Source organism: Phoca vitulina, unplaced genomic scaffold, assembly GCF_004348235.1.
Source record: "Phoca vitulina isolate PV1807 unplaced genomic scaffold, GSC_HSeal_1.0 scaffold22, whole genome shotgun sequence".
Taxonomy (NCBI): Eukaryota; Metazoa; Chordata; class Mammalia; order Carnivora; family Phocidae; genus Phoca; species Phoca vitulina.
Genome location: NW_022589725.1, coordinates 45,722,227 through 45,747,583, shown reverse-complemented (window position 1 = coordinate 45,747,583; position 25,357 = coordinate 45,722,227). Strand labels below are relative to the sequence as shown.

Genomic DNA, 25,357 nt, shown 5'->3' with positions numbered 1-25,357 from the left:
AGCAGACCTATTCTAAAAGGCTACCTAAGAGAAGTTCTCTATGATTAATGAAATAATAAAAGAAGAACCTTGGAATATCTGGAAGGAAGAACTCAGTAAGCAAAATATGGGCAAATACAACAGACTTTCCTTCTCCTTCTGAGTTTTAAGTTTGACAGTTATGCAAAAATTATAACACTAATGTGATTTTAAATATATGTAGAAGATATTAATATTATAGAGGGTAGATTAATGAAGGGATAAAAAGGCAAGGTTTCTTTTAAGATTTTATTTATTTATTTATTATTTTTAATTTAATTTATTTGTCAGAGAGAGACGGAGAGAGCACAAGCAGGGAGAGCAGCAGACAGAGGGAGAAGCAGGCTCCCCGCTGAGCAAGGAGCCCGATGTGGGACTTTGATCCCAGGACCCTGGGATCATAACCTCAGCCGAAGGCAGCCACTTAACCGACTGAGCCACCCAGGCATCCCAAAACGCAAGGTGTCTATACTTCAGTTGAATTAGCAAAATGAAAACACCAGTAGAATGTGGTAAGTTATCTATATACAATCTGATACCTAGAAGGACTAATATAAAAACTATAAAAAGAGAAATACTCAAAACTATAAATAAACCAAAATGGAGTTTTAAAAAACGTTCAAGTAACCTACAGCAAAGCAGGGGAAAAGAAAACCCAGAGAAATGAAAAAGATACACAAAAACAAACAGTAAACAAAAAATAACAAACTTAAGCCCTAACATATCAATAACTACATTAAATATAAATGGCCTAAATATACCAATTAAAACACAGAACTTGATAAAGTTGATTAAAAAACAAAATCTAGCTACATGCTATCTACAAAAACTCATTTCAAATATAACAATGCAAACAGGTCTAAATTAAAAGAATGGAAAAGGACATCATGAATCTAAGGAGAGCAGAGTGCTTATATTAATATCAGAGATCTCAGAGCAAAGAAAATTACCAAGTATAGTGAGAGATATTACATAATCATAAAAGAGTTAATCCACTAAAAACATGTAAATTTATATGCACAAAGCAACAGAATTGCAAAACATAGGCAAAAATGATAAACAGGAGAAATATATAAATTCACAATTATAGCTGAAGACTTCTCTAAACACTAGATACAACTAGACAGAACAGTAACAAGGATATAAACTAACTAAAAAACGCCATCAATGAGCAGGATCTAATCCACATTTATAGAACACCCACACAAGAGCAGAATACACATCCTCAGCCAAATAATGTCAACAACACAACCAAACCAGAAAAACAGAAAGGTAAAAGAAAGATCTAAAACAAACTTATAAATAATTCATGGTCAAAGAGGAAGTCTCAAGGGAAATTTTTAAAATACATTAAATTGGAAGAAATGAAAATGTAACATATCAAAATTTGTGGGACACAGTTAAAGAAGTGCTGACAGAAAAACAGCACTAAAAATAGCATTATGTTAGAAAAAAAAGTCTCAAATGAATAATCTAAGTTTTTACCTAGTAACCTAAAAAAAGAACAAAATAAATCCAAAGCAAACAGAAGGAAGGAAATAATAAAGAGATAAAAATGAAAACTATAAAATAATGAAACAGAAAGATGGTCCTTTTTAAAAAATCAACAAAACAAACTTCTGGCAAGAACAACAAAAAAAAATGACATACATTATCAATACTAGGAATGAAATAGAAGGTATTACTACAAACACTGAGGACATCAAAAGGATATTAAGAGAATAGTATGAAAAACTTTACACATATATATTGAACAGCTTAGACAAAATTGTTCATTCCATTCCCTGAAAAGCACAAACTTCTACAAATCACTTATATGAATTAATAATATCCCTATAACTATTAAGGAACTTGAATTCATAATTTAAAATCTCCCCAGGGCGCCTGGGTGGCTCAGTCAATTAAGCGTCTGCCTTTGGCTCAGATCATGATTACAGGGTCCTGGGATCGAGCCCCACATCAGGCTCCCTGCTCAGTGGGGAGCCTGCTTCTCCCTCTGCCTGCTGCTCCCCGTTTGTGCTGTCTCTCTGTCAAATAAATACATACAATTTTTTTAAAGAAATAAACAATTTTTAAAACATCTCCCCAAAAGACATCTCTCGGCTGACAGTTTCATGGAAGAATTCTACCAAAAGTCTAAAGAAGAATTAACACTAAATCTAATTTCTTTCAGAAAAAAAGGATGGAACACTTACCAATTAATTTCATGAACATAGTACTACCTTGATACAAAACCAGACAAAGATAGTATAAAAGAATAGAAAACTGCAGACCAATATCCCTAATGAATATAGACTCTTTAACAAAATATTAGCAAACAGAATTCAGCAAATATAAAAAGAACTATACAACACGGCCAAGTGGGGTTTATTTCAGGAAAACATGGCTAATTCAGTATTTGAAAGCCAATCAGTAATGCACCACATTATCAGGTTAAAGAAAAAAAAATCACACGGTCATATCAATAAATGCAAAAAATTATTTGAAAAAAGTTTCAACGTTCATTCATGATAAAAAAAAAAACTTCAGAAAAATAGGAATAAAGGGGAACTAAACTTGATAAAAAACATCTATAAAACTATAGCTAATATTATAATTAATAGTGAAGGACTCACTGTGTTCCCCCCAAGATCAAGAACAAGCCAATGATGTCCATTATCATTCATATTTACCATAGTCCTAGATATTGTAGCTAATGTAAAAGAAAAATTAAAGGCATACATGTCAAAAGAAAAAAAAGTAAAACAAAAAACTTTCCTTATTTGCAGATCCATGACTATGTAGAAAATTCCAAAGAATCTTCAGGACAAATCTTAAAACTAGTAAGAGCATGGTCACAGGATACAGAATGAACAGAGTACCACACCAAAATTTTAAAAATACCAACAGCAATCACTCAAAAACATTAAATATGCAGCTGAAAATCTAACAAGTAATGTACAGGAATTTTATGCTTAACCCCACATATCATGGATGAAAGAAATCAAATTTCTAAATAAAATGGAGAAACATATCATGTTCCTGAACTGGAAGACTCAACACAGTAAAGATGTCAATTTTTCTCAAATTTATATACAGGTTAATGCAATTCCTATCAAAATCCCTGTAAGATATTTTGTGGATAGAGAAGATTATTCTAAAATTTATAAGGAAAGTCAAAGGAACTATTATAGTTAAAATATTTTTGAAAAACAATAATAAAATGGGAAGAGATCAATATACCCAACTTCAAAACATATTATAAAGGTACAGGAATCAACAGTATAGAACTGGCAAAGGAACAGACACACAGATACATGGAACATAAGAGAGAACCCAGAAAGAGACCCACAGAATTATTCCCAACTGACAACGGTACAGACGAAGGAAAGGCTTTACAATAAATGGTGCTGGAAAAATTGGACATTTATTAACCTTGATCTAAATCTCATACCTTATACAAAACTAACTCAAACTGTACATGGACTTACATGTAAAATGCAAAAGTATAAAACTTTTAAGAAAAAAAAAAAAAGGAGAAAATCTTCACAATCTAGGGTTAGGCAACAAATTCTTACACTTGACCCCAAAAGCAACATCCACAAAAGGAAAAACTGACTGGAAATCATTAAAATTTAAAAGCTCTGCAAAAGACCCTGTTAAGAGGATGAAAATACAAGAAAGAAAAAAAATATTTCCAAATGACATACCCAACAAAGGACTAGTATCTAAAATATATAAAGAACTCTCAAAACTCAACAATGGAAAACAAAGAGTCCAATTAAATAATGGGCAAAAGACACAAATAGACTGAAGAAGATATACCTGTGGAAAGCAAACACATGAAAAGATATGTTTAGCCACTGGAGAGACACAAATTAAAACTCCAATGAGAAAACAATACTATTAAGAATGGTGAAAATAAAAAACAGTAACAACACTAAATGCTGGTGAGGTCATGGAGAAACTAGATCACTCAGATATTGCTAGTGAGAGGGTAAATTAATAAAATCACTCTTAAAATTTGGCAGTTTACTAAAAAATTAAACATGCAGCTACTGTATAACAACTATATTCTTGGACATTTATCCCAGAGGAATAAAACTTATTTATACACAAAAACCAGCACATCAATGTTTACAGCATTTATAATAGCCAAAAATTAGTTTCCTTTAACCAATGAATGGTTAAAATGTGGTACATTCCTATCATGGAATCAATAAAAAGTAGTGCCAAAACTAAAACAGATCTCCAGCAAATTATGCTAAGTGGAAAAAAAAGCCAATTTCAAGGGGTTACATACTGAATAGTCCATTCAAATAACATTTGTGATTTGACAAAATTCTAGAAATGGAGAAAAAGAAGTTAGTGGTTAGAGGAATTAAAGAAGGGGTAGGGCAGGAGGAAAGTGGGTATTGTTATAAAAGGTAACACGAGGACTTCTGATTTCCTGTCAGGTGGGTAAGGGGTTTGGAAGTTGTCACTCCATCCTAACAAGTAAAAAACTGAACAACTGAAAAATTGACAGCTTTCTTAGATCCACTAGAAGTGAGATCACAGGGCAAAACCCAGAATTTGGAGAGAGAGGAGAATCCAGAGAATTACAACTTACTATGGCAGAAACCCATGAGCTGAAACCTCTGCGGGAAATGGTACCAGCACAGGAAAATCTGAGCTGAAAATTGCTGGGGGCCCAATGTGAACAAGTTTGAGAGTTAAAAATGCCAGCTAGGGCCAGTCACAAGTGAGTTCCCAAATTTTATTGGTTTTAGCTCCAGGAGCTCTCACAGTTCTCACAGTGAAGGCTAGAGAAAAATCCCCTCATGCTTCAGGTAGGGGGAGTGAAAAAGTGACACAATTTTGTTCTTGTTACAACAAGACTGGTCCTCAAGAAAACTACTTTACCAGAGCTTAATCTAGTGGGCTTTTATCAGAGTCTAAAAGATTTAGGGACTTAGGGGAAAGGAAACAGCAAAACTCAGCCTGCTCTAGCAATCCTGCCCCACTTCAGGGGGAGAAAAACTGGGAAGCACTTATGAAGTTCACAGCCCAGGGACACAAGCTCACCAAAAGACTGAGATTGAATCATACAACTACAGAACTTCTTCCTGCACATTTTGGATGTATTAAAGGTCCATTTACAGCAGTCACTTTTACATGGTACATCATGTCCAGATAACAGGAAAAAATCACAAGGCATGCTAAAAGGCAAAAATCCACAGTTTGAAAAGACAGAGCAAGCATCAGATTCAGACTCAAATATGGTAGGAATGTTGGAATAAGCAGATAGAATTTAGAACAACTATGATTAATATTCTAAGATTCTCATGAAAAAAGTACACAACACACAAGAACCGATGAGTGATGTAAGCAGAGAGATGGAAATTCTAAGAAAGAATCAAAAAGAAATACTAGAGATCAGAAACACTGTGAATGAAGAATGTCTTTGGTGGGCCCATTAGTAGACTAGACAGGGATGAAGAAATAATCTCTAAGTCTAAAGGTACATCATTAGAAACTTCAAAAACTAGAATACAAAGAGAAAAACACAGACTGGATAAAATGGAACAGAATATCCAAAAATTATGGGACAATTATAAAAGGTGTAATACAGGTAACAGAAATACCAGAAGGAAAATAAAAGAAATAAAAGAAATATTTGAAACAGTAATGACAGAGTTTCCTCCAAATTAACATAGGAAACAAAACCAGGAAGCTCAGAGAACACCAAGAAGGATAAATACCAACCCCCCAAAAAACCTACACCAAAGCATATCATATTCAAACTGCAGAAAATAAAAACTTTAAAAAAAAAATCTTGATAGAAGCCAGAGGAATAAACAGCTTATTCATAGAGAAGCAAAGATAAGAATTATATCCAATTTCTCCTCAAAAACCATGTAGGCACAAAGAAAATAGAATGAAATATTTAAAATATTGAGAAAAAAACTCCACCAACCTAGAATTCTATATACTGTGAAATTATCCATCAAAAATAAATATTTTCTCAGATCAACAAAAATTGAAGGAATCTGTTACCAGTAGAGCAGCCCTGAAAGTAATATTAATAAAAGTTCTTTAGAGAGAAGGAAAATCATATAGCTTGGAAACCTGGATGTGCATAAAGAAAAAGCATTAGAGAAGGAATAAGTGTACATAAAGACTTTTATCTTTTATTAACTGATCTAACAGATAAGTTTGTTGAAAACAATAGCAACACTGTGTTTGATTATGAATGCCTGTGTGTGTGCATGTGCATGTGTGTACATATGCATGCTTATGTATGCTTATGTGTAAGTGAAATGAATGATAGGAATGATACGAGGGAATACAGGACAGGAGGAAGAAATCAGCAGTATTTTGTTACAGTAGTCCCCGCTTATCTGGGGGGCATGTGTTCCAAGACCCCCAGGGGGGATACCTGAAACAATGGACAGTACCAAACTTTATATACTATGTCTTTTCCTATACATACATACCTATGATAAAGTTTAATTTATAAGTTAGGCATAGTAAGAGATTAACAACAATAACTGATAATAAAATAGATTATAACAATATAATAAAAGTTATGTGAATGTGGTGTCTCTCTCTTTCTCTCTCAAAATATCTTATTGTACGGTACTCATCATCCTTCTTATGATGACGTAACATGGTAAAATATCTACAGGATGAGATGAAGTGAGCGAATGAAACAGGCATTGTGACCTTACTTAGCGTTAGGCTAATAATGACCTTCTGACAGTACTTCAGAAGGAGGGTCATCTGCTTCCAGCCTGTGGTTAACCGTGGGTAACTGAAACCACAGAAAGTGAAACCACAGATAAGGTGGGTGTACTGTATTATAAGATACTCACACTACACGTAAAGCTGTATAGTGTAATTTGAAAATGAATTTAGATTAGTTGTGAATTCATATTGCAAACAGTAGGGCAACCACTAAAAAAATTAAAAAAGAAGTACAACTGATATGCTAAGAAAGAAGGGAAAGTAGAAGCCTATAAAATGTCCAATTAAAACCACAAAAGGCAGAAAAAGAACAAAACAGGAACAAAGAACAACTGTCGATGAATAAAAAATAGTAAAAACTATGGTAGATATTAATCAAACAATATCAATAATCACTTTCAACATCAATCGTCAAAATACACCAATTAAGAGACTATTAGAGTGAATCAAAATAAAAGACCCACTATACACTGTCTATAAGAAACCCACTTTAAATATAAAGACAAATACAGATTAAAAGTAAATGGATAGAAACCCACTTTTTTTTTTTTTAAGATTTTATTTATTTATTTGACAGAGAGAGACAGTGAGAGAGGGAATACAAGCAGGGGGAGTGGGAGAGGGAGAAGCAGGCTTCCCACTGAGCAGAGAGCCTAATCCGGGGCTCAATCCTGGGATTCTGGGATCATGACCTGAGCCCAAGGCAGATGCCCAACGACTGAGCCACCCAGGCGCCCCAGAAACCCACTTTAAATATAAAGACAAATACAGATTAAAAGTAAATAGATAGAAAGATATACTATGCTAACACTAATCAAAAAAAAGCCAGAATAACTTTATTAATCTCAGACAAAACAGACTTCAGAGCAAGGAAAGTTACCAGGGAAAGAGGGCACCACATAATGATAGTCAATTCTCCAAGAATATACAATACCTTGGATACAGTAAATGATTTTTAGATATAGCACCAAAGGCATGATCCACAAAAAATAACTGAGAAGCTGGACTTCATTAAAATTAAAAACTACTCTGTCAAAGGAATGAGAAACAAGCCATAGATTGGGAGAAAATATTTACAAAGACACATTTGATAAAGAACTGTGATCCAAAATAGAGAAAGAATTCTAAAAACAACCCAATTAAAAAATGGGCAAAGAACCTGGAAACCTCACCAAAGAAAATATACAGATGGCAAACAGGCATATGAAAAGATGCTCAACAGTATGCCATTAGGGAATTACAAATTTAAACAACCAGATTTGACTATACACCAATTAGAATAGCCAAAACACAAAACACTGACAACACCAAATGTTGATGAGGATGTGGAGCAACAGAAATTCTCATTCACTGCTGCTGGAAATGTAAAATTGTGTAGCCACTTTGGAAGGCAGCTTATAGTTTTTCAAAGAACTAAACGTACTCTTACCGTATCTATCCAACAATTGCGCTCCTAGGTATTTACCCAAAGGAGTTGAAAACTAATGTCCATACAAAAACCTGCACATGGATGTTTATACCATCTTTATTCATACTTGCTAAAACTTGGAAGCAATCAAGATGTCCTTCAGTAGGTAAATGGATAAACTGTGGTACATCTAGACGATGGAATATTATTCAGCACTGAAAAGAAATGAGCTATCAAACCATGAAAAGACATGGAGGAATCTTAAATGCATATTGCTAAGTGAAAGAAGCCAATCTGAAAAGGCTAATTCTAAGCTATATGATACTCTGTAAAAGGAAAAGCTATCATATTATGTAAAAGGCAAAGAGTAAAAGGATTAGTGGTTTGCAGGAGTTAGGGGTGAGGGAAGCATGACTAGGCAGGCACAGAGGATTTTTAGGGCAAATTATTTTTAGTAACAAATTATTCCATATGATACTATATTTGGCGGTTACACACCATTATATTTTTGTCAAAACTCAGAGAATGTAAAACACCAAGAGTGAATCCTAATGTATGTAAACTATGGACTTGGGAGTGAAATGACATATCAACGTAGGTTCACCAATTGTAACAAACTGTAACAATTTATAACAAATTCTGGTGCAAGAAGCTGATAGTGTGGGAGGCAGTATATATGTGGGATCAAGGAGTATATGGGAAATCTGTGTTCAATTTTGTTGTGAACCTAAATTTGCTCTAAAAAATAAAAGTCTGTATACATAAAAAAAACAACATGAGGAATCTGGTGATTAAACTGTTGTTATTTTGACTATATCAATGTCAATATTGTGGTTGTGATATTGTACTAGTTTTGTAAGATGTTACCACTGGGGGAAAGTGGGTTAGGGACACAAGTGATTTCTCTGTATTAGTTCTTATTACTACAAGCCAATCTACAATTATCTCAAAATAAAAAGCTTAATTTTAAAAAGTACATGCAATCAGACAATTATTAAAACTAAAATACTAGAAATCCATCTATAAATGTTGCATAAACAAATGGGACAGTGGCAAGAATGCTACTTTTCAGTAGAAACGCAGATGCAGGCTGGCAGTACTGTCTAGAAGAGCACACAAAGTAAGGTACAGAGTATATATTTATAGATAAAAATAAATGATAAATTATCTAAAGGAAAATGATAAGAATAGTTGGAAGGAAGATAAAAGAAAATTTCGCTCAATTTCTGAGCCTCGCCTTTTGTGGCTGAGAGCAAGCATTCAGCCAACCATTTTCAGAAACCATAATACAAATAGCAAAATCAAATTGTAAAAAGAAGATAGCAACATTACAAGACCTAATAATCCATATAACTTTGTTTAGTGAAACACGTAGTTACGACCAATAAATTAAAAATTATATTTGGGGGGGCACATGCACATGTGTGCATACATGCTCATGTGCTTACTTATGCACCACAGAAGCAAAATATTTCAGATACAACCTAAGGAAAGAAATTTTTCCTTAACCTTAACCATCACACTACATAATAATCACATGACTCAATACTACTTAATCACATGACTCAATTAATACTACTTAATCATCAGTACTGCTCTAAGTGGTTTAGCTGTGTGCTTCCCAAATTCTACAGGACCAAGATTACACTACCCAAGCACAAATTTGTTTCTCTCAGTTAAGTAAATGAAAGCTATACCAGTATTTATGAATACTAACTAAGGAAATAAAATTTTACAAAACTACTACAGCTCATAGCACAAATGATTACATATGCATGACATTAAATTTAAATTGAATGAACCTTATAGGAATAGGTAGCATGTATGGTTCATTTTATAAGATGCTGGAATAATTTTTCTGCTTTGATTAGGCTATTGTAAAAATCACTGTCCAATTTACCTAGTGTACATTTACTGGCATTAACACAAGAAATCTTTAATTTCTATTACCTTCAGTAAAATATGAAAAATTGTAAGTTAAATAAGGGGAGGGACAGTGGTTTTAACAATAACCTAAAAGAGTGATACTTCTACAATTTTGAAACTCAAAAAACAATGTTACATGTTAAATCAAACCTAGGGCACTGAGAAATAATATTTATAAAAGGAGAAAGTAGTGAATAAAGCAAAGAAGGCAGGAAGTCCTGAAATATAAACAGAACAAAGAAAAAAAATCTGTAAAAGAACAAGATCAAGAGAAATAATACTACACAGAGTATCACTTAAACATAGACTCCTATTAATCAATTACCTGTGTTCCGGCATCTAGCTGTCTTAGAGACCAATATATAAATTTTACAAAAGGCTCATGAAGTTTTGTATTCACAAATGGCATCCACTGCAGCTGCTCTGTCATCACAGGCAAAAGCTAAAGATAAAATGATGGAAGTTATAAATGTACAGTAATGTTAGACGGCAAAACTCAATTACCACAATTTCCCAAAAATTTTTTTTCAAAAGAAAAAAGTTCTGTAACAAAAATCCTCACTTTGAAACCGTATGCAACACAGTACAGAAATATGTATTTGAAATTTTAAATACATATATCCTTTAACCCAGCAGTAGCACATCTAAGATTTTAAGGAGATGAACCTGTATGAACATATTCTCTGGACTTCAAATGGTTAAATAAATTTACAATACATATATAACCATTAAAAATAATAGAATCTGTATTTAGACGATAAAAGCAGGTTACCAAAGAGCAAGTGTAATCAGATCCCATTTATATAAAATATCTATATGAATTTATATTGAAAAAGAGATAGACGAAAGAATGTTTATTAAAAATATTAACAGTAGGGGCACCTAGGTGGCTCAGTCAGTTAAGCGTCTGATTCTTGGTTTTGGTTCAGGTTATGATGTCAGGGTCATGAGATTGAGCCCCATGTGGGACTCTGCCCTCAACTCAAAGTCTGCTTGAGATTCTCTCTTCCTCTCCCTCTGCCCCTCCCCCCCTACCTTCCCCCGCTCACAAAGGTAGGTGCACTTGCACTCTGTCTAAAATGAATAAAAAATAAAAATAAAAATATTAATAGTAAAATTTTAGCAATTAAGGTAATATTTTCCTCTTAATATGTCTGTCTTGCATAAATATCTTAATTAAAGTCGATTTGTAAAAATAATCAACTGTTTAAAAAAGATGTCTATGAACACTGCTTCAAAAGTATATCATTTTGCTAGAAGATTTCAAGACCATAAAGATATTCTAAGCCTTTGATGGAATAATACTACTTCTAGTATATTAGCCTAAGAAAAACACCTAAAATACACCCCTCCGAAAGCACATGTACAAAACTATTTATTGTTACACTCTTTGCAAGAACAAAAATGCAGAGGTAACTTAATTACCTAGCAATAGGGAAATGATTAAGTCAAGTATATATCCACTTAGGGAACTAAAGATTATGAACAAGAAAAATATTAATGATAAATTAAGTAAAAACAATAAAAGTTAGGATACAAAATCTATGTAATTAGACCACAGATGTGATCAATAGGTATGGAAATAAACATACGAGTTTGGAAGGACATATTTGACCTTTCATAGAACCATCTAGGGACTACTGACCACTTCCTCCTTCTGAAATACTGATTGGCTTCTGTGACACCAATTTCTCCTAGTTTTCCTTCTACTTCTCTAATCACTATCAGTCTCTTTGGTTGGTTCACTGTCACTCACCAGGTTATTAAATGTTGGGATTCCTCAAATTCAGTATTAGCCCATACAGACTAATGACTCCCATATTTACATATCTCTACGCATATCTCTACATATCTCTTTACTTAATCTCTCTCTGCTGAGCTCTGGTCCCTTATATCAAAACCTAAGAGACACATCCATTTTGGTATCTCAAACTCAGCTTGTCTAGAATTTATCAGATTAAGGAGGCTCAAACCCAGATCTACTCCAGTATTTCTTATTTTGAGTGAATGCTACTTACATTCATCCAGTTACAAAAGTCAAAAATCTGGGAGCCAAACTGGACACAACAACTTATATACTAGATCCATTACCAAGTCTCATCTATTTTACCTCAACAGTCTACTTCTAATTCCTTAACCACGATTCTAACACAAATTACTATCTTATTTCACCTGAACTACTTAAGAGTTTCTTAACTGTTCAGCATCTGCTCTGGCACCTTCAAACCTATTTCCATGTAGCAGCCAACAGGATCCTTTTAAAGCATAAACCTGATGCTATTTTCTCCTTAAAGGTCTTCACTGGTTTCCTGCTACTTAGTTATCATTTTCTGGAATGAAATTTCAAGCAAAATGGAAAAATTACAAGACACCTCAAGTTGAAAAATGTCTAAACTGTACTTTTGTGGGTGAGTGGAATTTAGTAACTACCTACTCTCAAGGCCATAATTCCAGTAAAATGTTATATACTTAATCCCTCTCACCCTGTATTTTAATAAGAGGTTCAAAACTGGTGAAGAGGGCGTCGGGGTGGCTCAGTCTGTTAAGCATCTGCCTTCAGCTCAGGTCATGATCCCAGGGTCTTGGGAGAGGAGGAGGAGGGGGATGGAGAGAGGGAGGAGGAGAAGGAGGAGCGGGAGGAGGAGGAGGAGAATTCTGTCATACAAGTTATATAACACTAAAAGGAAGCATGCATGGGGCGCCTGGGTGGCTCAGTCGGTTAAGCGGCTGCCTTCGGCTCAGGTCATGATCCCAGGGTCCTGGGATTGAGCCCCACATCAGGCTCCCTGCTCAGCAGAGAGCCTGCTTCTCCCTTTCCCTCTGCCTGCCGCTCTGCCTACTTGTGCTATCTCTCTGTCAAATAAATAAATTTAAAAATAAATAAATAAAAAAAAAATAAAAGGAAGCATGCAGAAAAATTAAAGTATATTTGGGGCGCCTGGGTGGCTCAGATGGTTAAGTGTCTGCCTTCGGCTCAGGTCATGATCCCAGGGTCCTGGGATCGAGTCCCGCATTGGGCTCCCTGCTGAGTGGGGAGCCTTCTTCTCCCTCTCCCTCTGCCTGCCACTCCCCCTGCTTGTACTCTTCTCTCTGTCAAATAAAAAATAAAAAATTAAAAAAAAAAAAAAGAATGTGAGATACTCAACTGAGCTTGACTCTTCAACAAGTTATTAGCATAAAAAATGGGAGGCAAGGAGGATGGTGGAGGAAGTGAAGTATCCTAAGTTTAAAGAGACTTAGAAGACACTAAGACCAAGAGAACCAAGAAGGGCTGGTTATATTTTCTGTTTCTGTTGTGGTGGTGGTGGTGAATTTTTTGTTAATAATTTTATAATTCACATACCATAAAATTCACCTATTTAAAGTGTACAATTACATGATTTTTAGTATATTCACACAGTTGTGAAATCATCACCACAATCAGAACATTTTCATCACCTACTCCCTAAAACCCCTAACATTAGCAGTCGCCTCAATATTTTGCCCCAACTACTCCAGCCTGAGGCAACCACTGATCTGCCTTCTCTTCTCTATACAGGTTTTCTAGATTTTTCATATAAATGGAATCATACAATATGTGGCCTTTTGTGACTTGTTTCTTTCACTTTCAATATTTTCAAAGTTCATTCATGCTGTAGCATGCATCAAATACATCATTCCTTTTTACCACCAAATAATATTCCACTATATACACAGACCATTTTATTTATCCATTTGTCCATTGATGGACATTTGGGTTGTTTCCACTATTTGGCTATTATGAATCTGCTATGAACATTCATATGTACAAATTTCTGTGTGCACATATGCCTTCATTTCTCCTGCATATACCTAGAAGTGGAACTGCTGACTCACATAGTAAATTGGAAGTGTTAGACTATTTTCTAAAGGTGCTACATGGTTTTACATTTTCTACATTTTTTACATTTTCACCAGCAGTGTATGAGTTTCAATTTCTTCATTCACATTTTGACCACAATTATCTGTTTTTTTTTTTTTTTTTTTATCTTAGCCATCCTAGTTGGGTAGGATGTGATGTATCAACATGGTTTTGATTTGCATTTCCCAAATTAGTAATGTTGAACAAAATTTCATGTGCTGATTGACCATTTGTATATGATTTTCAGAGAAATGTCTAATCAGATCCATAGTGCATTTTTAATTAGGCTTTCTTTTTATTACTGAGTTGTAAGGCTTTTTAAAAAAATATTTCAGATGGAAGTCCCTTATCAGATATACGATTTGAAAAATATTTTCTCCATTTCAGTAGGGTTGTCTTTTGACTTTCATGATAGTATCCTCTGAAGCATAAAAGTTAAAAAAAAAAAAAGTGTCTCAGATTTCATTTTTTATTAGTTAAAATTTTCTCAACAGTGGAGGTTTGTCTGTCTTCTGGTTTGGTCTCAACGACAATCAACATTTACTGGACATGTGTTTTTAAGGGGCTAGGGCTGCAGAGGTATAGAAGTCAAACTGGTTGGCAAGGCCCCCAAAGATCACCACGCTTCAACCCTGCTTTTTCCTCTCTGCCCATTTCTCTGTTCACATCTGGTACTCCAGCCATCCAGACCTTTTGTAAACAATTAAAATACACTGCTCTTTTCCCAATTCCATGTTTTCTCACATGTTATTCCCACATCCTCCATTACTAAAATGACTGACAAAATTGAATATATCTAAGGTGTACAATGTGATGTCTTAATATATGCATGCATTGTGAAATGACTACCAAAACCAAGCTAATTAACATATCCACCCTTTTTTTTTTCCATTGTGCGGGGGTAAGAATACTTGAGATCTATTAGGTGTAAGGTGAGATCTCACAGTTTTGTTTTGATCTGTACTTCTCGGATTATCAGTGATACTGATTTTTTCATATACCTATTGGCCATGTATATGTCTTCTTTGGAAAAATGTCTATTCATGGGGTGCTGGGTGGCTCAGTCGGTTGAGCACCCGACTCCGGATTTCGGCTCAGGTCATGATCTCAAGGTCATAGGATCAAGCCCTGCATCGGGTTCCATGCTCAGCAGGGAGGCTACTTGAGATTCTCTCTCTCCCTCTTCCCCTTCCCCCGCCGCGTGCATGCGCTCTCTCTAAAATAAATAAATCTTTTAAAAAAATGTCTATTCAGGTCTTTTACCCATTTTTTAATCAGTTAAGTTTTAAATTTTGATAAAGCTCAATTTATCTTTTTCTTTGATTCCTTGTGCTTTCTGTGTCATATTTAAGAAAACATTACCAAATCCAATGGCACAATTTACTTGTATGTTTTTTTCAAAGAGTTTTGTACTTTTTAACCTCTTATGTGTAGGCCTTGGATGCACTGTGAGGGTTCATTTCTAGATTCTCAATTCTATTCCCTTGATGTGTATATCTACCCTTATGCAAACATCACATTCTATTCATTACTGTATCTTTGCAGGAAAACTTAAAATCAGAAGTGTGTGTCTGACTCCAACTCTGTCCTTTTTCAACCTTGTTTTGGATATTCCCCATCCCTGGCATTTCCATATGAATTTCAGGATGAGGTTATTAATTTCTGCCAAGAAGCTAGCTGGGATTTTATAATAAGGGTTGCAGTGAATATGTAGATTGGTTTAGGAAGTATTAGCATGCTAAGTCTTCCAATCCGTGAATAAGGATGTCATTCGATTTTAATTAGACCTTTTTAATTTTTCAACAGTATTTTACAGTTTTCAGAGCATGAGTTTTACATTTCTTTTGAAAACCTGATTCCTAAGTATTTTATTCTTTTTGGTGTCACTGAAAATGGAATTGTTTTCTTAAATTCATTTTCAAATTGTTCATTGCTGGTGATTATTTATAATACTGATTATATACTGATGTATTTATACTGATATAAACAACTGATTTTTTGAATACTGAACTTGTATCATTTAACCTTAATTTGTGTATTAGTTTCAGTAGTTTTTTAGTAAATTCCTTAGGTTTTTATATAAACAAGATCATGTCATCTGCAAATAGTTTTACTTTCTTTCTACTCTGGATGCCTTTATTTCATTTTCTTGACTAACTGCCCTGGTTACAACCTCCAGCACAATGTTGAATAGAAGAGATGAGAGTAAGCATTCTCTTGTTCCTAATTTTAGAGAGAAAGCATACACTTTTTCATCATTAAGTAAGATGTTAGCTGTGATGGTTTTGTAGATATGTTTTATCAGGTTAAGGAAGTTCCCTTTTATCTCTAGCATTTCACTGCTTTTATCATAAAGTATATTGGATTGTCAAATGCTTTTTCTGTATCTACTGAGAAAATCATGTGATTTTTGTCTTTATTCTACTGATATCATGTATTACATGAGTTGATTTCTGGAGGTTAAGTCAACCTTACATTCCTGGGATAAAATACACTCGGTTGTGGTATATAATTCTTTTCATATGTGGCTGGATTCAATTTGCCTGTATTGGATTGAGGATTTTTGTGTCAGTAACCAAAAGAGATTGGTTTCTAGTGTTCTTGTGATATATCTGCCTGGTTTTGGTATCATGGTAATACTGGCCTCATAAAATGAGTTGGTAAGTGTGGGACCCTTCTCTATTTTTGAGAAGAGTTTGTGAAGAATTTTTATTAATTTTTTAAATGTCTGGTATAATGCACCAGTGAAGCCATTTCACCAAAGAAGGCCTCTTCTTTGTTGGTAGTCTTTTGATTAATTTAATCTCCTTACTTGTTACAGATCAATTTAACATTTCTTTTTCTTCTTGAGTCATTTTTGATAGTTTCTGTCTCTCTAGGAATCTGTCACTTATCTATATTTTATTAGCCTATGATTATTCATAGTATTTCCTTATAAACCTTTTTATAGGCTGATAATGTCTCCACTTTTATTCCTAATTTTAGTAATCTTGGTTTGGTCTCTCTTCACTTGGCCAATCTAGCTAAAGGTTTGTCAAGTTTCAAAACCTTTGCAAAGAACCAACTTTCAGTTCTGTTGATGTTCTCTACTGGTTTTCTGCTCTATATTTTACTAACTTCTGCTCTACTCTTTAGTACTTCTTTCCTGCTGGCTTTAGGATTAGTTTGTTCGACTATTCCAGTGTCTAATGGTAGAGATTACATTACTGAGAATGTTCATCTTTTCTAAGGTAGGCATTTGTAGCTACACATTTCCCTCAAAGTATTGTTCTAGCTGTATCCCACACATTCTGGTACATGTGTTTTCTTTTTTTTTTCATCTTGCTTTCTATTTCCTGTGTGATTACTTCATTGGCCAGTTGTTTATTAAGGCATATATTATATTTAGTTTCCATATATTTGTTATTTTCTCAAATTTTGTTCTGTTACTGATTTCTAATTTCATCCCACTGTGGTCAGAAAACATACTTTTTATAATTTATTAAGGTTTCTTTTATGGCCTGGCATATGTGCTAGGCTGGAAAACGTTCCAGGTGCACTTGAGAGGAATGTATATTCTGCAATTGCTGAATGGAGGGTTCTATGGATATCTGCCTTGTTAGATTCTAATTTGAAACTAAATATAAAAAAATATTTGGGGGCCACCTGTGGAAATCTGTATATGGACCAGTTAAATATTTTAGTAAGACCTCTAAACCGCAATTTTTTGCGATTATTGCATTCCAAATATTTATAAAAGAAATTATTACTTCAAATTTCGTATTTTAATAGGCTAGAAATTCTAGGTTACTTTTCTTCTGGAATCAATACATAAAGGGAAACAGTACTAAAAGCTTCATTTTGGGTCTCTAACAGCTTCCCAAAACATCAATGAACTTTCAAAGTATAGAATCAAGGGGCGCCTGGGTGGCTCAGTCAGTTGGGCGTCTGCTTTCGGCTCAGGTCATGATCCCAGAGTCTCCTGGGATTGAGTCCCGCATCAGGCTCCCTGTGGAGCGGGGAGCCTGCTTCTCCCTCTGCTTCTGCCTCTCTCTCTGTCTCTCATGAATAAATAAATAAAATTAAAAAAAATTAAAGTATAGAATCAAGATGCAGTTATTTTTAAATATACAAAACAGTCAATTAAGCATTCAAGAAATATGTAGAAATGAGATAATAGCTAGCACACAGAAAATACATGGTAATGAAAGACCTGACAGGAAATCTATTGATACCAAATGTGTCATTCCTAAAGAGAGCTCAGTAATTCTTGTAATAATTTTTTTGCATGCCAACCTTCAGCCTTTCAACATGGAGAAAATATCCACATTTATCATATATTAAAAATAATAGGAATTTAATAGATATTTGTGAGGTAAAGTAAAAGTGATAAAATAGTTGACCCTCTAATGGATGGATGACTGAATAGATACAGATGGAGAGATATGGCTTTCCCAGGGACTTGTACTTATGACAATCTTAGCTACCATATAAGTTTCCAAGCTATTTTATTTTTATTTATATATTTCTAAAAGATTTTATTTATTTGAGAGCAAGAGAGAGACAGAAAGAGAGTGAGAGAGAACACATGCACAAGCAAGGGAGGAACAGAGGGAGAGGGAGAAGCAGACTCCCCACTGAGCAGGAAGCCCTGACACGGGGCTAGATCCTGGGACCGGGATCATGACCTGAGCCAAAGGCAGACACTTAACTGCCTGAGCCACCCAGATGCCCCTTCAAAGCTATTTTAAACAATTATTTCATATTCTATTACTATTTTAACTGTGCAGTCTAGAACAGACTTTTGTACATCACTGAAACTTGAATTTTAATATTGAGTAAGGGACAGGTGGGGCTAGGTAAGGAGAGATAGATAGGGGGCTATGTGATCAGGCTCACAGAAATCCAAAAAATGTGGAGGTGTGGGAAAACCAAAGATAAGGGAACAAATTGGACCACCCTACCCTAGGATCACCCTGCCCTAGGTGTGGGGGGTGGGTGTCTTTTTTATGATAATCACCTGTGACCAACAAAGAATAACCAGACCCTAAAAAGGAAGTAAGGCATTGAAGGTGTTATCACTAGTCCTTGTCAATGGTTATCAATAGAGATGTTTAAAGGATTTAAGTTCCCTGGTTAGCTTTCTATAAAAAAGCAACCCTAAAGGCCCTTGTTGGCAACCCTGTCAGGACCCCTCTCACTCTTGAGAGCTTTTTGTGTATCTCACTTAATAAACTATCGCTTTACTCACTCTCCATTGGCCACAAGATTCATTCTTCGACTCTGTGAGACAAGAACCTAGCTCTCCCACTTCAATATCTTAGTAGATAACGAGTTCTATCAACTTTAAAGAAAATTCTGATTGACAAAGGCAATAAAGGATGAGTAGCTAACCACTTAAGGAAAACTGTTGATGCTTATACCCTTTATAAAGACTTATTTCAATTTTGTTTTTTATCATGGATTATTAAGAGACAAGACAGTAAAAAGTACATGCACTAAATTCCAAATCTGCCATTTCCTTCCTAGCCATGTAAAATAATAAAATCTCAAAACTCTCTTAATACTGCTTGTGAAACTGGCATAATAGCTGTACTGATTATCTCACAACAATTGCTTTGAGGTTTACATGAAACAATATATGTGGAAGGATTTTTAAAACTATGAATAAGTAGGTAATCCATTGGAAGATGGTAGAGTAAGAGCATCCTGAGCTCACCTTGTCCCACCCACACCAAAGTAACAGCTATACCTATGCAACTCACTATGCAAACAGCCTGAAGACTGGAAGAATAGACCTTCCACAGTTAACTGTACAGAGGAGGCGACTTCGAAACGGGAGGAGGGGCAGGGATGTGGTTGGAAACCAAACCCCCAGTAAGACTAACCACAAATACGAGGGACACCACAAGCACAGAGAAGCGAGAGGATCAGACTCCACAGCAGGCACCCCAGGCACTGGGGACTCACACTGGGAAGACTGGGAAGAGGAGTCCCTGTAACATCTGGCTTTGAAAACCAGTGGGGCTTAACTTTGGGAGCTTTTGAAATCAGCCAGGCTTAACTCCAGGTATTTTAAAAATCAGCAGGCCAGGCTTAACTCTGGGAGAGCCAGCAGGCAACAGAAAACTGAGTCTCCACCCTTAAAGAGCCAGGATAATAAATAATTCCAGCTCCAAGACACAGCACAGAAGCAGCAGTTTGAAAAGCACCTGGGGTTTATGTAAAGATTTATTTACTTATCTCACAAGGTGTAGTGGAGAGGCAGGGATCTTCAGATTCCTCTAAGAACAAGAGTGCCAGCAGGCACCATTCTTCTTTCCCTCCCCCAGACTAGATAGCCAGACACTTGCAGGAGCCAGGGCTAAAACTCTCCATCTATCTTGCTAATATTGCATGCCTCATGCCAGTCCAGTGATCGCCTACAAACCTGCCCCATCCAACACACCCTCCTCACCAGGCATCCATCCAAAGCTGCTCCAGCCCCACCACACCCAGCAAGCAGCCCTGGCAGGGGTGCGCACCATTCCAAAATGACTCTTGCCCTGGGGAGGAGAGATAACCTCACACACCAGCTTGCCCACAGTTCCAGCAGCTGAGTCTTTTAGCTGGTTGCACAGGAGAAAGCCCTGCCATTGGGTGCCCTGGCATCTATGGTAGAGAGGCTTAAATGCAGAATCTAGTCTGACTGCCAACTCCACACACCAAGGAAAGCCTCTTAGTTAGCCCTGCTGGGACAAATACTGCTCAGTGCCCTGCAAGTGCAGCTGAGTGGCTAACTGTAGACAGCTAGCCTGACCGCTGGCACCACCCACCTACAAGCCCATAGCCTGAGTGGCATAAAAACCAAATCCTGCCCAGTATGCCAACAGCAGGCAAAGCAGGATCACTGCAGCCAGATGGGCTGAAGGCTCAGACACTACAGAAGGGCACAAGCAGCCTACATAGGAGACACACCTGGAGCACCTGGTTCTGGTGACCGGGGGCACAGTGCTACAGGCACCACAGGACCTCTTCTACACAAGGCCACCATTTTCAAGATGAAGTGACAGTGCTGACCTACCTAATACATAGAAAAAACACAGACAGTTAGATGAAATGAGGAGACAAAGAAATATGTCCCAACACAAAGAACAGGACAAAACCACAGCAAAAGAGCAAAGGGGAACTGAGATAAATAATTCAAAGTAATGACCAAAAAGATACTCATTGAACTTGAGAAAAGAGTGTATGAATTCCGTGAGAACTTCAACATACACAGAAGATATTAAAAAAAAACCAGTAAGAGATGAAGAATTCATTAACTGAAATAAAAAATACATGAGAGATAATCAGTAGTAGGTTACAGGAGGCAGAAGAACAGATCACTGATCTAAAAGAGTAATGGGGGCACCTGGGTGGCTCAGCTGTTGGGCATCTGCCTTCAGCTCAGGTCATGATCCTGGGGTCCTGGGATCAGGCCCTGCATCAGGCTCCCTACTCCAGGGGAAGCCTGCTTCTCCCTCTCCCTCTCCCCCTGCTTGTGTTCCCTCTCTCGCTGTCTCTCTGTCAAATAAATAAAAATTTTAAAATCTTAGAAAAAAATAAAATAAAAGAGTAATGAAAAGCAACCAGACTGAACAGCAAATAATAATAATAAATGAGAAGAGATTTAGAAAACCAGTGACATCAAGCATATTAATATTTGCATTATAGGGATCCTAGAAGGAGAAGAGAGAGAGAAGGGGGCAGAAAACTTCTTTGAAGAAATAATAACTGAAGACTTCCCAAATGTGGGGAAGAAAACAGATCTCCAAATCCAGGAAGCAAGGAGAGCCCCTATCAAGATTAAGCCAAAAAGATCCACACCAAGACACATATTAAAATGGCAAAATGTGGTGATAGAGAGAAATCTTTCAAAAGCAGCAAGAGAAAAGAGTTACATACACAGGAAGCCCCATAAGTCTATCAGTGGATTTTTCAGCAGAAACTCTGTAGGCCAGAGGAGAGTGGCATACTATATTCAAAGCACTGAAAGGAAAAAACCTGCAATCAAGAATACTCAGGGAAAGATAAAGAGTTTCCCAGGCAAACAAAAGCAAAAGGAGCTCATCACCATGAAATCAACCTTACAAGAAATACTAAAAGGAATTCTTTAGTGGAAAGAAAAGGCCATAGAAGAAAATAATGAAAGTAAAAAATTTCACAGATAACAGCAAACATTTAGTAAAGATAGTAAATTAATCACTTGTAAAGCCAATATGAAGGTTAAAACACAAAAGTAGTAAAATCAATTATATCTATAAAAATCAGTGAAAGGATACACAAAATAGAAAGATGTAAAATATAATATCATATACATAAAACGTGGAGAGGAGGTAAAAATTTAGTGCTTTCAGAATGTGTCTGAACTTAACCAACTACCAACTTAATATAGACTACTAACACCTAAGATGTTATACATGAACCTAACAGTAACCACAAATCAAAAGCCTGTAATAGATACACAAAAAAATAAAGAGAAAGGAATCCCAGCATAATACTAAAGAAAGCCATCAAGTTACAAAGGAAGAGAGCAAGAGAAGAAAAAAAGGAAAAGAAAAGAACAACAAAACAACCAGAAAACAATTTAAAAAATGCCAAATTAAGTACATACCTATCAGTAATTACTTTAAATGTAAATGAACTCAATGCTCCAATAAAAAGACATAGGGTGTCTGAATGGATAAAGAAACAAGACTCACCCATATGCTGCCTACAAGAGACTCACTTCAAACCTAAAGATACGTATAGAGTGAAAGTGAAGGGCTAGAGAAACCATGCAAATAGAAGAGAAAGAAAAGCTGGAGTAGCAATACTTGTATCAAACAAAATAGGCATTAAAACAAAGACTGTAACAAAAGGCAAAGAAGGGTACTACATAATGATAAAAGGAACAATCCAACAAGGAGGATATAAATTGTATATATCCATATACCCAACATAGGAGCAACCAAATAGAGGAAGCAATTATTAACAGACATAAAGGGAGAAATTGACAGTAATAAAATAATAGCAGGAAAATTTAATAGCCAACTTAGAAAATGGACAGATCAACCACACAGAAAATCGACAAGGAAACAGTGGCTTTGAATGACACGTTAGACAGATGGACCTAATATATACAGACAGATAACATTCCGTTCAAAAACAGCAGAATATACATTCTTTTCAAGTACATATATAACAATCTCCAGGGCAGATCACATGTTGGGCCATAAAACAAGTCTCAATAAATTTAAGAAGACTGAAATTGTATCAAGCATCTTTTCTAACCACAATGGTAGGAAACTAGAAATCAATTACAAGAAAAATTCTGGAAGGAACACAAAAACACGCAGGCAAAATAACGTGCTAATAAACAATGAATGAGTGAACCAAGAAATCAAAGAAGAAATAAAAAATACATGGAGACAAATGAAAATGAGAACACAACAGTCAAAAATCTTTAGAATGCAGCAAAAGTGGTTCTAAGAGGGAAGTTAATACCAATACAGGTCTACCTCGAAAAGAAAAAAAAAAAATCCCCAATAAACAACAACTTTAGACCTAAAAGAGCTAGAAAGAAAAGTAACAAACTCAAAGCTAGTAGAAGGGAGGAAATGATAAAGATCAGAGCAAAAATAAACAAAATAGACACTAAAACAAATTAAAAAGATCAATGAAACTAGGAGCTGGTTTTTTGAAAAAATAAACAGAATTGATAAACCTTTAGCCAGACTCATCAAGAAAAAGTTCAGAGAACTCAAATAACAGAATAAAAAAGTAGAAATAAAACAAACATGACATAGGATTATAAGAGAATATTATGAAAAATTATATGCCAACAAATTAGACAATCTACAAGAAATGGATAAATTCCCAGAAATATATAACTTTCCAAATCTGAATCAGGAAGAAATAGAAAACTTGAACAGACCGATTACAAGTAATAAAATTGAGTCAGGAATCAAAAAACTACCAACAAACAAAAGTCCAGAACCAGATGGTTTCACAGGCAAATTCTACCAAACATTTAAAGAAGCTAATACCTTTTCTTCTCAAACTATTCCAAAAAAAAAAAAAGAGGAAAAACTTCATTCCACAAGACCAGCATTATCCTGATACAAAAACTGGATAAAAACACTACACAAAAAAAGAACTACAGAACAATATCTTTGATAAATATAGATGCAAATATCCTCAATAAAATACTAGCAAACCGGGATGCCTGGGTGGCTCAGTCAGTTAAGCGTCTGCCTTCGGCTCAGGTCATGACCCCAGGGTCCTAGGGATTGAGTCCTGCACTGGGCTCCTTGCTAAGCAGGGAGCCTGCTTCTCCCTCTGCCTGCCGCTCCCCCTGCTTGTGCACACGCTCTCTCTCTCTCTCTCTAATAAATAAATAAAATCTTTAAAAAAAGAATACTAGCAAACCAAATTCAGCAATGCAATAGATCATTTACCACAATTAAGTAGGATTTATTCCAGGAATGCAAAAGTGGTTCAATATTTGCAAACCAATCAATGTGATACACCACACTAACAAGAGAAAGAATAAAAAACATATGACTGTCTCCACAGACTCAGAAAAGGCATTTGACAAAATATGATATACATTCATGATAAAACCTCTCAACACAGTGGGTTTATAGGAACATGCCTCAACATAATAAAGGCAATATATGACAAATCCAAAGCTAACATGCTCAATGTGAAAAACTGAAAGCCTTTCCTTTAAGATCAGGAACAAAAATAGGATGTCCACTCTTACCACTTTTATTCAACATAGTACTAGAAATGCTACTTGCAATAATCAAACAAGAAATAGAAGGCATCCAAATTGGTCAGGAAGAAATTAAAGTGTCACTAAAGGTTACATCAAAACCTATTACAACTGATAAATGAATTCAGTAAAGTGGCAGGATACAAAATTAATATATAGAAATCAGCTGCATTTCTATAAACTAATAATGAAGAAGTGGAAAGAGAGATTAAGAAAATAATCCCATTTAAAATTGAACCAAAAAGAATAAAATACCTAGGAATAAACTTAACCAAGGAAGTTAAAGACCTGTACTCTGAAAATTATGAAAGAAACTGAAGACTACACAAATGGAAAGATATTCTGTGCTCATTTACTGTTAGAATTAAATATTGTTAAAATGTCCATACTACCCAAAGTAATCTAAACATTTAATGCAATCCCTATCAAAATACCAACAGCACTTTTCACAGAACTAGAACAAATAATCCTAAAATTTGTATGGAACCACAAAAGACTCCAAATAGCAAGAACAATCTTGAGAAAGAAAACTGGAGGTATCACAAACCCAGATTTCAAGATATACTATGAAGTTGTAGTAATCAAAACCATGATAGAGCCACAAAAATAGACACATAGATCAATTCAACAGAACAGAGAGCCCAGAACCCATGCTTAT

The 25,357-nt window shown here is 35.4% G+C and overlaps 1 protein-coding gene across 6 annotated transcripts in view; it reads right to left on the bottom strand.

Moving 5' to 3' along the window:
- CCDC138 (coiled-coil domain containing 138) overlaps positions 1 to 25,357 on the bottom strand; it is a 139,805-nt gene that overhangs the window by 65,551 nt on the left and 48,897 nt on the right. For all 6 annotated transcript variants that reach the window (XM_032419466.1, XM_032419468.1, XM_032419469.1 and 3 more), the window contains one exon: positions 10,386 to 10,502. In XM_032419466.1, the coding sequence (XP_032275357.1) occupies positions 10,386 to 10,502 (117 nt within the window). The remainder of the gene's footprint in view (positions 1 to 10,385; positions 10,503 to 25,357) is intronic.